Genomic DNA, 18,680 nt, shown 5'->3' with positions numbered 1-18,680 from the left:
GGGGCATGAACAAATGGAAGGAAGACCTCTTTCTCTGTCTCTCTCTCTGTCTAACTCTGCCTGTCAAAAAAAAAAAAAAAAAAAAGGGAGTAGCCAGGATTTGAACTAGGCTGTGGGTGTCCTAAGCAGTGACAACTTAACTGCTAGGAAAACACTTGCTCAATATGTAATATTTTATATTCTTCGTTGTCATTTCAAAAATGTTCAACAATATCTTTACCAGGAGCAGATTCTATATCAAGACAGTACTTTCTTGCTCATCTATAAGAAGCAACTCCTCATCCACTAAAGTTTTATCATGAGACTGTAGTGATTCACTCCTAACTCAGTCTCTAATTCTAAATCTAGTTTTCTTGCTGTATCCACCACATCTGCAGTACTTCCTCCACTGATGTCCTGAACCCCTGAAAGTCCTCCCTTCTTCCAAACTGTTAATGTTGACATTTTCATCTCTTCCTTTCATCTCTTCATGAATGTCCTTAAAGTTACCCAGGATGGTGAATCCCTTCCCGATCCATCAGAAGAATCAAGAACTGAAGACAGCCCAAATCCCCTGCACCCACATGGGAGACCTGGAAGAAGCTCCTGGCTCCTGGCTTTGGCCTGGCCTAGTGCTGGTTGTTGCAACCATTTGGGGAGTGAACCAGCAGATGGAAGATCTCTCTCTCTCTGTCTCTCCTTCTCTCTCTCTCTAACTCTGCCTCTCAAATAAAGAAACTTGAAGTCAAAATTACTGCTTGATCCATGGGCTTCAGAATAGTTGTGTTGGCAGGCATGAAAACACTAATGTTATTGTGTATCGCCTCAGCTCTTGGGTGATAAGATATATTTTCAATGAGCAACAATACTTTGAAAGAGATCATTTCTTCTGAGTATTAGGTCTCAACAGAGGACTTAAGATAATTAGTAAACCATGTTGTAAACAGATGTGCTGTCATCTGTGGCGTAGTGTTCCCTTTATAGAGCAAAGTGTATGTTTAGTAGCAACGTTAAGAACTCTAGGATTTCAGAAATGTTAAATGAGCATTGGCTTCAATTTAAAAATCACCAGGTTCATTAGCTCCTAACAAGAGAACCAGCCCGTCTTTGGCAGCATTGAAGTCAGGTGTTGACTTCTTTCCAGCTGTGAAAGTTCTACATGCCATCTTCTTCTAATATAAGGCTGTTTCACCTACACTGAAAACCTGTGGTTTAGTGTAGCCACCTTCAGCAATGAACTTGGCTAGAACTTCTGGAAAACTTGCTGCTTTACTCCTTTGTGTTATGGAGACGGCTTCTTAAAGTTCCAGAACCAACATCCACTAGCTTCAAATTTTTATTCTGCAGCTTCCTTACCCCTCTTAGCTTTCATAGAATTAAAGATGGTTAAGATCTTGCTCTACATCATTCTTTGGCTTAAGGAAATGTTGTAGCTGGTTTCATCTTCTATACAGATCACTAAAAATCTCTATATATCAGCAATAGGGATGTTTTACTTTGTTTTTAATTTTTACTGATTTCTTTTCATTTTATCAGGAAGATAGATACAGAAAGATCTTCCATCTGGTGGTTCATTGCCCAAACGCCTGCTAAACGAGGCTGAAGCCAGGAACCAGGAACTCCATCTGGGTCTTCTCTGTAGGTGGTAGGGATCCAAGGACTTCAGCCATAATATGCTGCCTCCTGGGATGCATATGAGGAGGAAGCTGAATCAGAAGTGTAGAGCTAGAACTTGAACCAGGACTCAGGAAAAGGATGCAGACACCCCGAGCAGCACCTTCACTGCTGTGCCAAATGCCTACCCATTCTGCCTGTTTTTTAAAAAAATTCTGAGACATTAAATTCATTAGCCTCAGTATTTTTTAAAAAAGTTTTGTTAATTTATTTATTTAAAAAGGATCTTTCAGTGGCTGGTTTACTCCCCCAGTGCTCCTAACAGCCAGGGACTTCATCTGGGTTTCACACATGGGTGGCAAGAAAAGTGCTTTGGTCATCATTGGCTGCCTCCCAGGCACATTAGCAGGAAGCTGGACTGGAAGTTGAGGTGGGGCTTGATCCCAGGCACACAGATGAGGGATGTGGGCACCTCAAGTGACAGTTTAGTTGGTTAAGCCACATCAACTCTGTTTCGCTTTATCATTTGTGTGTTTGTTGCAGTAGTAATTTTAATTTCCTTCAAGAACTTTTCCTTTGTATTCAAACTTGGCTATCTGTTTGGTGCAATGGGTCTAGCTTCCTGCCTGTCTTGACATGCTTTCCTTCAACATTCCTTCTTCATTTAGCTTAACAATCTCTAACTTTTGATTTAAAGTGAGAGATGTGTAACTTTTCTTTCACGTGAACAGAGTAAGGTTATTAACTGGCCTAATGTCGAAACTGTTGTCTCAGAAAATAGGGAGGGGCCAGCACTGTAGTGAAGCAGGATAAAGCCCTACCCTGCAGAGCTGACACCCCATGTGGGTGCCAGTTCAAATCCCAGCTGCTCCACTTCTGATCAGCTCCCTGCTGACATGCCTGGAAAAAGCAGCAGAGGATGGCCCAGGTCCTTGGGCCTCTGCATCCGTGTGGGAGACCTGGAAGGGGCTTTTGGCTCCTGGTTTTGGATTTGCTTAGCTCTGGCTGTTGAGGCCACTTGAGGAGTGAACCAGCAGATGGAAGACCTCTCTCTGTAACTCTGCCTTTCAAATAAATAAAAAGAAAATAGGGAGGCCTAGGGAGAGGGAGAGAGATGTTAGATGGCTAGCCAGTAGTCAGAACACACACATTTATCTATTATTTGTCATCTTATATGGGCATTGTAGCAACCCTGAAACAAATACAATGATAACGTTACAGACAAACATAACAGATATAATGAAAAAAGTCTAAAATTAAATTGTGATAATCAGCAAAATAAAACACAGAGACACAAAGTGAGCAGATGCTATTGGGAAAGTGAGACCAAAAGACTTGCTCAACACAAGGTTGTCACAAATCTCCAATTTGTAAAAAACACACTATTTGTGAATCACAATAAAATGAAAGGCAATTAAAATAAGATCTATCTGTGTTTCTGTTTTTAAAAGTTTATTGTAAAACAGTATGCTGTGTTAACTGGCAGCAACCTTATACATCTCTTTTTCCTCTGTCTCTTGGTTGGATCAAGAGCCATGTCACATGATTGACACATACCATCCAGGTTTGTGTAAGCACACTCTAGGAGGTCTGCACACGAAGGATTCATCTCTACACAGTTTCCAGAATGTATCCCATTGTTAAGTGACATCTGAATATATAGGAATATGTATGTACACATGGTAATTATTCCTTAGTTTGTTGAATCTTCTCAGCCTGGCTTACTGTAGAATTGCCTTTCCTGAATCCCAGGACTAGGTGGGATCATGTGACTAACTGAGCCCAATAAACTGTGAGAGGAAGTAAAACATTACTTTGGAATTCAATCCTTTAATTTCTGGAAACAGGTACTCCAAAGCTTCCTTTTCTCTCTGGTATGGATTTGTCCACGGTCAAGAGTGGCTGCTTTGTCAGCCTATGTCTCCACATGACTGTGATAAGCAGTGGTCCCACCACCCCCCAGCATAGGGCATGTATTATGAATGAGAATAAAACTTGTTTATTTTATTATTAGGCCACTGACATGGGTTGTGATAGCTGTATAACCTAGCCCATCCTGACAAAGTACAGTAACTAGGGACACATTTAACAAGAGATGTGCAAGACTTGCATAGAAAAAAAATTACAAAATCATTTTGAAGGACACTGAAGTAGGCCTAAGAACATACAATATGAGTCCATTTATATAAAGTTTAAAAACAGGCAAAAGTAAGCTATGCTATTTAGACATGTACATACAGGTGGTAAAACTATGGAGAAAAGCTAGTGAGCATATGAAAATCAGGAAGTAGTTGGAAGAGGAGAATATAACAGGGAATGGAAATAGAATGTAACTGAAACAAAACTAGGACTTCTAGTGTAGTGACAATGTGAATACCTACTTGAAGAAGGCTTTAAAAGCCCATTTAAGGCCGGTGCCGTAGCTCACTAGGCTAATCCTCCGCCTTGCGGCGCCGGCACACCGGGTTCTAGTCCCGGTCGGGGCGCCGGATTCTGTCCTGGTTGCCCTTCTTCCAGGCCAGCTCTCTGCTGTGGCCCGGGAGTGTAGTGGAGGATGGCCCAAGTGCTTGGGCCCTGCACCCCATGGGAGACCAGGATAAGTACCTGGCTCCTGTCATCGGATCAGCGCGGTGCGCCGGCCGCAGCGCGCCGGCCGCGGCGGCCATTGGAGGGTGAACCAACGGCAAAGGAAGACCTCTCTCTCTGTCTCTCTCTCTCACTGTCCACTCTGTCAAAAAAAAAAAAAAAAAAAGCCCATTTAAGAAAGAATTCTTATTGGGGCAAGTGTTATATAGCAGTGGATTAAGCTGGTGCCTGCAACGTTAGAGTCCCATGTGGGCATCAGCTCGAATCCTGACTGCTCCACTTCAGATCCAGCTCCCTGCTAATGCATCTGGGAAAGCAGTGGAGGATGACCAAAGTGCTTGGGCTCCTGTATCCACATGAGAAACCAGGCAGAAGCTCCTGGCTCCGGCCTGGCCCAGCCCTGGCTGTTGAGGCCATTTGGAGAGTGAACCAGCAGATGGAAGCTGGTCTCTTTCTCTCCCTCCTTCTCTCGTGGCTCTGCTTTTCAAATAAATCTTAAAAAAAAAAAAAATCCTTATTGTTTAAGTACATGGAAATACTATTATTTACTCTTGGATAGAAAGATACAATATTGTAGGAATGGCTAAATTCCATGGTTAAATGGTTTAATCTCTTAATTTAAAATTCTGAAGAATTTCAGAAAAGTGTGACAAAATGACACTAAACTTCATTTATACCATGTGAAACTGCTTTAAAAAATAAAGTTGGGTTGAATATTTGGTCTAGTGGTTAAGATGCCAATTAAGATACCTACATCCCATATAAGAGTGCCTGGCTCCCAGTTCCAGCCTCTTACCAATGTGGATCCTGAGAGCCAGCAGGCAAGGGCTTAAGTAGTTGGATGTCACAGATCGAGTTCCTGGCTCCTGGCATGAAGTTGGCCCTGTCTTGGCACTGCAGGCATTTGGGGAGTGAACCAGTAGAGGAGAGCTCTGTCTTTGCCTCTCAAGTAAGTAAGTAAACAAACAAAAAGAAATACCTGACAAAAGCCAGAAAAACTCTAGGAAATGAGCTGGAAACCAACTGTGCTCTAATTCTCATTATACATTTACGATTCTCTAGCATCTGAATTTTTCAGATAGGTACATGATTAACTTATCAACCTAAAATTTTTTAAAATTATATTTATTTATTTGGGGGAGTAGAGATTGACTTCCATCTGTTGGTTCATTCACCAAGCCTGGCTCAGCCAGGAGCCTAGAACTCAACGCAGGTCTCCCATGTTGGCGATAGAGACCCAGATAATTGAGCCATCACCTGCTGCTCTTAGGGTGTGCATTAGTCAGAAACCAGAATTGAAAGCACAGCTGAGATTTGAACCCAGTCACTCTGATATGGCACATGGGCATTTCAAGTGGCATCTCAACTGCTGTGCCAAACACCTGCCCCTGACTTTTCAAAATTAATAAACTTCTTAATCAATGAGCCTACACTGACATATTGCTATCACTCAAACTCATTAGTTTACATTAGGGTTCACTACTGGTGTCATGTAACCTATGGGTTTGACAAATGTATAATGACATGCATTCGTCAATGAAGTATCAAATAGTACAGCTTCATTGCCCTAGTAATGCTCTGTGTGCCACCTATTCAATCCTTCTCCATCCAACTCAACCACTGATTGTTTTTTCTGTGTTCATAGTTTTACCTTTTCCAGAAGGTCATCCAGTTGCAACTATATAGTACATTCTATGGTGTTTTCAGACTAGTGTCTTTCACCTAGACTTAGGCTTTTCAGTTTTCTCCACGATTTTTCATGATTTGATAATGCATTTCTTTTTAGAGTTGAGTGTTTATTTCAGTGTCTATGTGTGCCAGTTTACTTTCCATTCACCTACAGCTGTTTCCAAATTTTGGCAATTACAAATAAAGTTGCTACACACACCCATGTGCAGCTTGGTATGGATACGTAAGTTTTCAATTCATTTGGGTAAATACCAAGGAGCATGACTGCTGGATTGTATGGAAAGAGTATGTTTAGTTTGTAAGAAACTGTCAAGCTCTCTTCCAACATGGCTGTGTCATTTTGCATGGCTACCAACAATTAATGAGTTCTTACTGCTCCACATCCTCACCATTTGGTGTTGTCAGTGTTTTGGATTTTGGCTATTCTAATAATCGAATAGTGGTATCTGTCTAAATCTGTAATTCTCTAATGACATTTGATATTAAGCATCTTTTCATATGCATACTTGCCATTTGTATATCTTCTTTGGGGAGCTCTCTGTTAAAGTCTTTCACCTACTTTTCAAAATTTGAGTTATCTGTTTTCTCATCATTGAGCCTGAAGAAAACTTTCTAGACTTTGGATACAATCCTTTACCAGATGTGCCACTAGCAAATATTTTTTCCAGTCTATAGTTTGTCTTTTCATTCTTTCAACATCGTGATTCTCTTTTAATTTTAGGGAAGTTAAGCTTATTATTTCTTTCACAGATTATGCCTTATTGGTGGCATATCTAAAAAGTCATTACCATCTCTAAGTTTAAATTTATAATTTTGTATAAGAAGTTTTACATGTTACAGTTAGGTATGTGAATTAATTTTTGTTAAGTATAAAAGGTCTGTGTCTATTTATATTTTTTGCATGTGGATATATAGCACCACTTGTTGAAAAAACTATCTTTGCTCTATTTTGTCTTAATGCTTCGTGAAAGATCAGTTGACTATACAGCCATGTATCACATAGGAACATTTTAGTTCAATTACAGACTGCCTATATGATGGTGCTCCCATAAAAATACAATGGAGCTTTTTGCCAAGATGGTGCTGAAGGTGAAGAAGGAATTGCCTGTCTCTCCCAAAGCCAAAGCCAGAAAAAGGCTTTGAAGGCCAAGATGGCAGTGCTGAAATGCGTTCACAGCCACAAAGAGGTCCAGCAGCTGCCCAAATATCTGCGAAAAAGTGCCCTCCAGTAGGAAAAAGCTTGACCACTGAGTGGACAACGAAGACAGAAAACATCACACTCACGTTCATTGTGGATGTCAAGGCTGGACAAGCACCAAGTGAAACAGGCTGTGAAGGAATGCTATGACACTGATGTGGCCAAGGTCAATAGCCTGACCTGCCCTGGTGGAGAGAAGGCACATGTTTTACTGGCTCCTAATTATGATGCTTTGGATGTAGCCAACAACATTGGGGTCATCTAAACTGAGTCCAGTTAGTTACTTCTAAATATGTTTTTCCACCATAAAAGAATGACTACAATGAATCTGAAAAATTTCTGTTACATGGTGATACTGTAGCTGTTGTAATGTGCTAGCAATGCATTATCCATGTGTTTGTGGTGACACTGGTGTACCTAAACCTACTGCACTGCCAGCTAACACTACAGCCCATATAATTATGTCTAGTACATAATATTGATGATGATAATACATGACTATGTTGCTGGTTTATGGATTTACTATTTTTTAATCATTATTTTAGAGGCTACTCATTCTAGTTATACAAAATGTACTATAAAACATACATTAATCTAACATATACTGCTACATTAGCAACAGCCTCATAAATCGTGAGTCTTGATTGCAACAAGAGGCCACGGTGAATGAGGTTCAGGTAAGAATCACTTAACAACACATTTTGCAGTATGTGTCCTCACTGTTAAATCACACATGATAAATTCATGAGGGTCTATTTCTTGTGCTGGGTAGTGTTAGCCCTCTGACTCTTTTCATGCAATATTGAGTTAGCTCCTCTGAGTCTTTTGCCTCTCCACATAAACTTTAGAATCAGTTTATTGATATCCACAGTGTGAATTTTGGGATTTTCATTCAGAATGCACTGAATCTATAGATCAAGATGGGAAGAACTGACATCCTGACAATACTGAGTCTACCTATGAACTTTTGGTTATCATAATTTGGGGTACTGCTCCTGGCTGGTGGCTAGTGATGCTGTCAAACATCCTACAGTGCACAGGACAATCCCTTACAATAAAGAACTACCTGGCCCAAACAAATTTGATTGGATGTAGTTTTTGACAAAATAACCCTAAAAATCATTTGGAGGAATAAATGGGCACAAAAAGCCAAGAATTTTTTTGGGAAAAAAAGGAAGGAGAGGTGACCACTCTACTAAATACCCAAAAGTATTATCAAATCACAACAATAAAACAATATAGTTGTTGCATTGAGAATACAGAAATCAGTGAAAACATATGAAAAAACCTAGAGACACAAGCATATAAAATAATTTAGTGTAAAATATGCTATAGGGGAGAAATTATATTAAAATTCTAATATCCAGAATGTTTCACTCATTACAGGTAGAATTAGGATGCATCTTACAATTAAGATGCACATTTCACATGTGGTAATGTTTATTTTTTCCAGAAAATGTTACTAAAATTGGCACCAAATCTTGAGATTGCGTGCTGTTTTAGAACAAGACAATACAGTATATGGAAATTGTTAATTACACTTCATGTCATATAAAACATTTCAGATGAATTAAAGAACTAAATGCTAAGAATAATATGGTAAAAGAACAATAATAAAGAAATAATAGGAAGGTCTCAGGATGGGTAAATCTTTCTAAACATAAAATCAAAGTAAAAATCATAAAGAAAAAATACACACATGTAAACATGTTAAATGTTATTAAATAAACAAAACTACAGGTTTCTAAATTTAGTACAATTTTTTTAAAGATTTATTATTTGAAAGGCAGAGTTACAGAGAGAGAGAGAGAGAGAGAGGGAGAGAGAGAGAGAAAGAGATCTTCCATGCGCTGGTTCATTCCCTAAATGGTCGCAATGGCCGGAGTTGGGCCCATCCGAAGCCAGGAGCCAGGAGCATCTTCTGGGTCTCCCATGTGGGTACAGAGGCCCAAGCACCCCGGGCCATCTTCTACTGCTTTCTGGGGCCATCAGCAGGAGCTATATCGGAAGTGGAGCAGCCAGGACTTGAACCGGCACCCATATGAGATGCCAGCGCCACATGTAGAGGCTTACCCTACTATGCCAAAGTGCCAGTCCCAATTTAATATAATTTTAAAGGTAGAAATTATTAGGAAGTTGGTTGAATTAAAGTTATTTGAAAGAACAAACGTAAAATTAACTTGGCAAAATTCTTAGAAGGAAAAGCAATAAAGTTTTCTGTTTGTAATTAAAATATTATGCACAGACACAGAGGAGAAAGTCCAAAAATAGATATAAAAACATATAAGAGCTTGGACTGGCGCTGCAGCTCAATAGGCTAATCCTCCACCTTGGGGCGCTGGCACACCGGGTTCTAGTCCCGGTCGGGGCACCGGATTCTGTCCCGGTTGCCCCTCTTCCAGGCCAGCTCTCTGCTGTGGCCCGGGAGTGCAGTGGAGGATGGCCCAAGTGCTTGGGCCCTGCACCCCATGGGAGACCAGGAGAAGCACCTGGCTCCTGCCTTCGGATCAGCGCGATGTGCTGGCTGCAGCACACCGGCCGTGGCGGCCATTGGAGGGTGAACCAACGGCAAAAGGAAGACCTTTCTCTGTCTCTCACTGTCCACTCTGCCTGTCAAAAAAAAAAAAAAATGTAAAAAAAAGAAACATATGAGAGCTTATCATTTGATAAAGGTACTAGTGCAGTGTTTGGCTCAGAAGACCGCAATTGGGACACCTGTATCCCATATCAAAATGCCTGGGTTTAGGCCCTCTCTCTGCTTCCTGTTCTAGCTCTCTGCTAAAGCATACCTGGGAGGCAGCTGCAGGTGATGGCTCTAATATTTGGGAACCTACCAAGTAGGAAACACGGATTGAGTTCCAGGCTCCTGGCTTTAACCTGGGCTAATCCCAACTATCACAGGCATTGGGTGAGTGAACCAATGGATGGAAGATCTCTGTCTCTGTCTGCCTTTAAAACAAATTTAAAAAATTAAAAATGGATAATTATGTGTGACAACTAGCTAACCATCTAGAGAGAAAAAAATTACATTATCATTTTATTTTTTTGGAAACTAATTACATTTAAAGAATAAATATTAAAATAAACAGGGTGTGGGTTTTGTCCTACTGGTTAAGACGTACAATATTGGAATGCCTGGCTATGAGGCTTGGCTCCTGTTTCTGACTCCAGCTTCCAGTTAATATGGGCCCTGGGAGGCAGCAGTGATGCCTTAAGTAACTGGGTTCTTGCTACTGATGTGGGAGGCCCGGATTGAGTTCCTGCCTCTTGGCTTCAGAGCCCAGCCTGGAGATATTGTGGGCATTTGCAGTGTTAACCAAAGGAGAGAAGCTCTGTCTGTTTCTCTCCCTCTCCAATAAATTAAAAAGTTTTTTTTTTAAATGTGAAACTGTCGCTCCCCCTCTTCGCGGAGGAATGACACAGGACCCTGCGCTGTTCTTTCGTCTGCTCGGCCCTCCCCGGGTTTGCTGCTGGTTCTTCCCGGGTTGGCTACCATCCCTCCACCTCCGTGGAGGGGCGGGCCCCCTGCCGCTTTCCCCACTTCCGCAGGGGAGCAGCACACCGCCGGCCGGCTCTCTCGGGGGCTGCACAGGTGTTCCTCTTAGATGTTCCTGGTGCCTGTTGTCTCTCTCCTCCTTTATAGTCCTCTTCCACCAATCCCAACTCTGCTACCCACATGCCGAGTACGCTGCTCTCCTCCAATCAGGAGCAGGTCCTACAGTTTATTGGTTGAACTGGAGGCAGCTGTGTAGAAGCTGTTTCCTCCTCTCCCAGCGCCATATTGTGGGAGAGCAGATGCATAGAATAAGTCTTAATTCCAGTAACTTAGTCTAGTCCGAGTTGCTCCCAGTTGCTCCCCACATGAAACATTTTATATAAACTTAGGAGAAAAGCTTTTATAAGCACAAAACAAAGAAATCATAAAGGAAAAAAGTGACAGAACTGGCTATACAAAAATTTAAAACTTCTGTAAAGACAATGAAAATCAATCAATTGAAAGTTGGAAGAAATTGCCTCACTAACTTTAGTTGTGTTTGAATGGGCTTGTTATAAATGATGAAAGACTATCTCTCCCTTATACTCTGAAGTTGTTGCAGGAAGGCCAAATATTTTAGCAAAAGATAATATCACTGTAGTAACTTTGGAAATTACAATGGCTAAGGAGCTGTAAACAAGGAACCATGGATGGAAACTAAAATATCTTAATACCACACCTCTTACAATACAATCCCAGCCCTCTCCAAGTTACTAATGCACTGCCCACTTACCTGTTTCCTGCCTATCTTTCCTCAATGGAAAATAGTTCCATTGTCATCTTGTCACCTCTGGACCCCAGAGTTAGAGCACGTACTCAATCAGTATTACTTAATGAACACATCATAATCAAAGAAAAAAATTAAAACCCCGGCAGCTCACAGAATCTATCAAGTCATTTAAGGGAAAAAGAACAAAAATACCCTGAGTTATCACCTGACAGAACATTTACGTGGCTGTTTACTGTGTATCCCCTTGTTAAATGAAATTTCCACCAGAGTAGGGACTTGGTTTTATTCACAGATGTATTCTCAGCACCTATAAGGGCCTGGTACACAAATATAATAAATGTTCAATAAATATTTACTGAGTAAATTGACAATTCCTGGGGATTACCAGCGCCATGCTACACCAGCCAGATTGGCCCTGTTTCCCCAATACCTGGTGACAATTTCAACCTCAAAGATTATAATCTTTCCAAGAAGGGAAGGTCCTCTTAGCCTTTAATCTAATGACAAACCAAGTGAGGCAAAGATAGCTCCTCAAATAATCAGTGTATTGCATTGCACACAAAAGTAGAATAGAAAAAAAATGAGCAAAAGGAATACATGAAAAGATAGGCAAAAAAGGTAAAAGAAACCTATTGAATACAGAGCGCGAGTAATGGACCAAACACTGCGTGTCCAGAGGAAATTTCCCATGCGGACTGAGAAAACATGGCTCTTCAAGGTGACACTCAAACATCGAGCTGTCAGCAACGCAAGACAGGGGCTCTCACTCCAGCAGAGCAGCAGCTCTGGGGGCTGCTACCTTTTCAGAGGGAATTCTTATACAGACTGGAGTCACTGTAAGCTGTATCTCCAACAGCACACTGAAGACAGTTATTGCCCCAGAAGGTGTATTATCTTCATTTCTAGATGTTAACTGTGGAGGGAAAAGTCCCTGACCAAAACTACTGGCATAGAGTTGTCAACGTGGCTATCAACCAGTGTACTTACTATGAGCTAGCCACTGGGCTCAGTGATGGCTTGTATTACAAGAGAAAGCTCAAAATGGAGTTACTATCAAAGCATAGTTACATTAGTCATAATTAAAATTCCAATTTACTTAGATTCACAAGAATCATGTATATAGCAAAACACACATCATGATAACCAGGTAGTGGAGAAAAGGGTATGATTGACGAAATACTGCTGGTGAGACTGTAATTGGTGCACAATAGCTGTAGGAATTTTGGCAACATGTATCAATGCCTTGAAAGCAGTTCATACTTAAAAAAAAATCTGAGAAAGAGAAAGAGAGACATAGAAAGCTCCATTTTGCTAGTTCACTCTCCCAAATGCCTGCAACAGCCAGGACTGGGCCAAGCCAGTCAGGTGCCAGGAACTCAACTCAGGTCCCAGCTAAGGGTGGCAGAAACTCAATTACTTGGGCCACTACTGCTGTCATCCAGGGTCTGTACTAGTAGGAAGCTGGAATCAGGACCTAGAGGTGGGTATCGGAACCTAGGCGCTGCAATATGGGATGCAGGTGTCTTAAGCACTTGGCCAAATATCCACCACCCAGTTCATACCTTTTAATTCAGACATTTTGCTTATGAATTAAACAATGAGGTTAAAAATATTATTTACAGGGCTAGCACTGTGGCATAGCAGGTTAAGCCTCTGCCAGCAATGCCAAGACGCAGCTGCTCCTCTTCTGATCCAGTTTCCTGCTGATGCACCTGGGAAAGCAGCATGCCCCTACATTGGAGATCCGGAAGCTCTGGGCTCCTGGCTTCAGCCTGGCCCAGCCCTGATCACTGCAGCCATCTGGGGAGTGAACCAGCAGATAGGAACTCTCTCTCTCTCTCTCTCTCTCCCCCTTCCTCTCTGTAATTCTGCCTTTCAAATAAGTAAAAAATAAATCTTTAAAAACATACTACTTATAAGGGCCTTTTTTTTCATGGAGTTGTTATAAACAAATATAAATAAAAGAAACTTTAGAAATAAAGGCATATATTCTATTAATACATCATAAAATAAATCTATATAAGGAAATACATTAAAATATTTATGAAGGTATATATGTTTCTTGGTAAGGAATGAGTTATAAAATATATTGAGAAAAAAAGCTAAAAAGGCCTACATATATAGTAAGGCTTCATTTTGCAAAAAACATAAATGGAGGCAGTATTATAGATATGTAGTGGTGTGGTACATGTATGAATGCAAATTTTTTTAAGATTTTATTTATTTGAAAGTCAAAATTACACAGAAAGATGAGAGGCAGAGAGACAGATTTCCATCTGCTGGTTCACTCCCCAGAAGGACACAATAGCCAGTGCTGGGCCAGGTAGAAGCCAGGAGCCAGGAGCCAGGAGCCAGGAGCTTCTTCTAGGTCTCCCTGGTGGATGGCAGGGGCCCAACGACTTGGGCTATTTTCTGCTGCTTTCCTAGGCCATTGGTGGGGAGCTGGATTGAAGTGGAGGAGCTGAGACATGAACCAGAGCCCATATGGGATGCTAACATTGCAAGAAGTGGCTTTACCCATTATGCCACAATGCTGGCCCCCATGTGCCAGTTTGACAGGCATACATGATAATATATTTTTTTTTTGACAGGCAGAGTGGACAGTAAGAGAGAGAGAGAGACAGAGAGAAAGGTCTTCCTTTACCATTGGTTCACCCCCCAAGGCTGCTGCAGCCAGCGCACTCACTGTGCTGATCCGAAGCCAGGAGCCAGGTGCTTCCTCCTGGTCTCCCATGTGGGTGCAGGGCCCAAGCACTTGGGTCATCCTCCACTGCACTCCCGGGCCACAGCAGAGAGCTGGACTGGAAGAGGAGCAACTGGGACAGAATCTGGCACCCCGACCAGGACTAGAACCTGGTGTGCTGGCGCCGCAGGCTATTGAGCTGTGGCGCCGGCCCATACATGATAATATTAACATTGATGATCTGGGGATGGTGAGATTAAGGGCAATTTTAATATTTTTATGTACTTCTAAATTTTTATAATAGGTTAACCAAAAATAATTGATTATCTGAAAATGTTCTGCTTTTGTAAGTACTATCAAAAACACAGACACATGTCACCAACTCCATGAAATCTAAAGTCTGGGTTAAGAACCAGGAGTTCAGAAATGTCAAACTACAGCATTAGAGATGGCTTTCTTATTTCCAAAATTCATGTAAGTTATTTCCCCTTAGTCATTATTTATAAAAAAAATAATAAAAAATATAAAACTTGTTTCTTTTATTTCTTTGCCTGCCAAAGTTGAGAAGGTCAGGACTGGCTTAGAAACAACACAAAGAATAGCAAAAGTGATTTATGCTGGACATTTTCTTTGCACTGCCTCATCAAAAGTCTTACCAGAGCAGGTGTTTAAAACAGAAGTTGCTGTTAAGATGCTGGCACTGTGGCATAGTGGGTAAAACTGCCATTTACAGTGCTGGCATCCCATATGGGCGCCTGTTCAAGTCCTGGCTGCTCCACTTCCAATCCAGCTCTCTGCTGTGGCCTGGGAAAGCAGCAGAAGATGGCCCAAGTCCTTGGGCCCCTGGACCTGCGTGGGAAACCCGGAAGAAGCTCCTGGCTCCAGGCTTCAGATCGGCCCAGCTCCTATCTCTGCAGCCATTTAGGGAGTGAGCCAGCAGATGGCAGACCTCTCTTTCTCTGCCTCTGCCTCTGCATAACTCTGCCTTTCAAATAAATAAATAAATCTTAAAAAAAAAAAAAAAAAAAAAAAAAAAAGATGTTGTTTGCATCCCATATCAGAGTGCCTGGTTCAAGTCCTGGCTCTGCTTCTGATTCCAGCTTCCTGCTAATGTCCATCCTGGGGGTGCAGCAGGTGATGGCTCAAGTACATGGATTCCTGATGCTCACATGGGAGACTCCAATTGAGTTCCAGGCTCCTGTCTTCAGCCTGGCCCAACTCTGGCTGTTGCAGACACTGGGGAGCGAACCAGTGATCAGAAGATCTGTGTCTCTGGCTCTCTGCTTTTCAAATAAATACAAAATTTTAAAAATATAAAAGCCTCTTAAAAATCTTGGTACGTAGATACTAATATTCTCAAGCTCAAAAACAGAGACGTGATAGAATCTGCCAAAGCTCACCCAGCTGCTCTGTGGGGGACCTTGATTTTAACAGAGGTCTTGCTGACCTCAGAGCCTTCAGGAAAAGTTAGAAAAAGACTGTAGGCTTTTATAACCTTGCAAGTCTCTCAATGTCTTCGATCTTTATCATGGTTATCCCACCACCTTTATCTAATTTGCAAGAAAAATAAAAGGAGAAACAAGGTTGGCATTTTCATAGAGATGGACTTCAAAAAGTTCATGGAAAAGGGCATTAAAAGATAAGTTTATTTGGAATGAAACGTCTTTGAAATCCAAGCACACTCTTCCAAGAACTTTTTGAAGACAACTTTTATGAATGAAATTCCCAAAATTTTTCTGCACCAAAATAAATTTGCCTTTTAATTCTTTCTACCATGAGCTTTTTGAAGCACCCGCCAATATCCAGAGAAGCAAGACTGAAATGAAGTCCTGCTCTCTGGAACCTGCCCTTCATTTCTATTCAACTCAAAAGGCTCAAGATCAAAATGTTACCTTGGGCAACCTTAGGGGACGGCGACAGAGAGAGAATACATTCATATCCGTGTGTGTGTGCGCGTGCGCGCGTGTGTGTGTGGGACACAACAGCCTGGGACAGGGATCACCACTGTGCACTTATGGAAGCTGGATCAATGAGGGAAAAAAACACCTGGTTAAGCGGGTAGAAAGGGGGACTGAGACAACAGGCAACAGGGAGGAGGAACCTGGAGAAAGAGCAGTTGTTACCCTGCGGTGACTCCCACTCTCTCCCTCTCTAAACTGTTGCTTGATGACCTCAGTCAGTACTTGGCCTTCAATAGCTTTCCTGTTGGGATGACTGCCAAACATCTCCCAGTGCGGACTTTCCTGGAGAGCGCCACTCCTCTGAGCTGGCCCCACCCACCTCCCGTATTTTCCAATAGCATTTTAAATCCAGTTGGTCCAAACGGAGTTTAGTGTTGCCTGCGCCAGGAACCATCTATCTGCTGTGCTCCTCTCTCTCTCTCTCTTGCCCCTCCATTCCTTCAGTCGTACTTTCATCCAACATTTATTATGCATGCTGTGTCCCGCGTAACTTGCTGTGGCGCTAGATACATCCATTCATTCATGAAGGCAGGTCGTTTCTACCTTGAAAATCTCATGTGCCCACCTCATCAGACAAGTACAATGAATTGGGTACAATTCAACTAAATTTTTACTGAGATATTGCGAGAATCCCTCTTGCTTGGACCATGGCAACACAGCACCGTGCGTTAACACGTTCTGCTCACCATTCATTGCTCGGGGATCACCTAGCACTTAGCACTGTACTTGGGACACTGACCGACTGCACAGTGGAGGCTTAGGGGCTGCAAACTGACTGGAAAGGGAATGGGAGGGAGCAGAAGCTAGGGCGCTTATCTAGGATGGACATTTGCACACGAAGCACCGTGTTTTCCTTAAACTGAAGATCTGCACACATAGCATCAGCTTGACAATTATTTCTGGGGTGTGGCTGGGGAGACTGTTGATGGTCTTCTCAGAGGAAGCTTGTTCGCAGGACCCACTTGTAGGATCGATCATTTCCTGGATAGGTGCTGTGGTGTGTGGGTGCTGTGCTCTCTCCATTGTTCCCCAGCCCCCAGAGCATCTGGCTCTTAGTAGGGGTTCAGTAAGTGTCTGGGAAGGAGTCTGGAAAGGCAAAGACAATTTTATGCACCTGACAAAAACGAAGGGACTAGAAGGAAGAAGAAATGGGGCAAGATGTTGCCTTCCCTATTCCCGCAGGCTTGGCACCCTGCACATGCCTGCTAAGTGAAATGAATCGCTCTCCTGCACAACTCCGAGGCCGGGCCCCTAACTGAGCAGCCAGGCCCTGGAGCGCAGCCATCATCTGGCCCAGGCCCATGCTTCCCTCCCGCCTGGCCTGGGCTCCTCTTACCTCGCTGCGCACATCTGTGCCCACCACAAGCCAAACAATTACGCGCCCCCACGTCCCCGCCTCGAAGTCTGGGTAGCGGTAGCGGTAGCGGCAGCGGCCCAGCCCCCAGCCCCCGTAGTCCAAGCGCCGGGGGCGTCCGACGCCGGGCCGAGGACCACCGATCGCCTCACCAGGCCGCCGTCCAGGGACTCGGCCGCCGTCCACTCTCCAGCCTCAGGCCGCTCGGGCTTGAGCGCTGAGCTCCGGAGGCCTGCCCCCGCCACGCTCCTCGAGGCCCGAGAGGCTGGGAAGGCGGCAAGGCGGGAAGCGCTGCAGCTGTGAGGCGCCAGGGGCAGGCGGCGGGCCCCGGGCAGGGTCTCAAGAGGCACAGTCCGAGCCGAAGCGACCCTCGGGGCCCGCGGCCGGGCTCGGCAAACCGCGCCTGGCTCACTCACCACAGTCCGGCGCGGCAGCGCGCCGGGGGTCCGGGACAGGGCCCGGCGGAGCCTCCGCGTCCGGCCTGAAGTGGCTCCTCCGTAGCTCTCGGAGCCGCTGTCGTCCGAGATCACGATGAAGTCCTCCATGGCTGCGGGCCCCAGCCGAGCCAGCACGCGGGCGGCCGGCCGGCGACCCAGAGGGCGGTGGCAGCAGCGGCGGCGGCGGCGGCGGCGACAACCAGGGCCATCACCCCGCAGGCCCCGCCCCTTCCCGCCCCGAGCCACGCCCACCATCCCCGCCCCGCCCACCGGTGGCCGGCGGCGGTTGGCGCGCGGCGCGCAGCCGGCGGCCGGGTCGGGGCCGAGGGCCCTGTGTTCTGCGGGGCCGCCCATCCTCCCTTCCTTAGAAGAGACGCGGGCGAGAGAGAAGGAAAACGAGTTGCAGCTGGTTTGGGCCGGTGTCGAGGCGGGCATACCAGACGCCAATGCTGTTGGGGCTTCCCAGCTGACCGAAGTGTGAAGGGAAGTGGGTGGGCTGGGCCCCTGACCGGGAGGAGTCCCCAAGAATAGGTGACCCGACCTTTGCCTGAGGGGGCAGAGGGGCCTCCAGTTGACCCGACCTCTGAGCGTGAGCAGGCCTCTAAATGACCTGTCTTCTAGAAGACTGGCGTAGGGGACAGAGACCCCACTTCTTCGTGCACACGTGCAAGGGTAGCCCTAGGATAAATACCTACAAGTGGAATCATGGGGTCAAAGGCTGTGTGTTTATCGTTGCTGGGGTAGGCGATGGTAAATTACCCTCCTAAATTGCCCCGACTTGCACTTTCACTGGCAGTATGTGTCTCTCAGATATTTCCACTCACATCTACAGCGTTGGCCAGTAGCTATAAGGAGGAGAGGCTGAGAACGCGCCCAAAGAGAAGCCATGACGTAGTGCAGGCCGTGAACACGTA

The 18,680-nt window shown here is 44.1% G+C and overlaps 1 protein-coding gene across 1 annotated transcript in view; it reads right to left on the bottom strand.

Annotated features, from left to right (window-relative positions):
• Window positions 1-17,995, bottom strand: part of SIMC1 (SUMO interacting motifs containing 1) — an 85,448-nt gene extending 67,453 nt beyond the window's left edge. The window contains exon 1 of the mRNA XM_017341586.4: window positions 17,746-17,995. Coding sequence (XP_017197075.4) covers window positions 17,746-17,874 — 129 coding nt within the window. The 5' untranslated portion in view covers window positions 17,875-17,995. The remainder of the gene's footprint in view (window positions 1-17,745) is intronic.
• Window positions 17,996-18,680: the final 685 nt, after the last annotated feature.

Source organism: Oryctolagus cuniculus, chromosome 6, assembly GCF_051225735.1.
Source record: "Oryctolagus cuniculus isolate XC-2025 breed Fujian yellow rabbit chromosome 6, ASM5122573v1, whole genome shotgun sequence".
In the NCBI taxonomy this organism is placed as follows: Eukaryota; Metazoa; Chordata; class Mammalia; order Lagomorpha; family Leporidae; genus Oryctolagus; species Oryctolagus cuniculus.
This window is presented reverse-complemented; position numbering and strand designations above follow the sequence as displayed.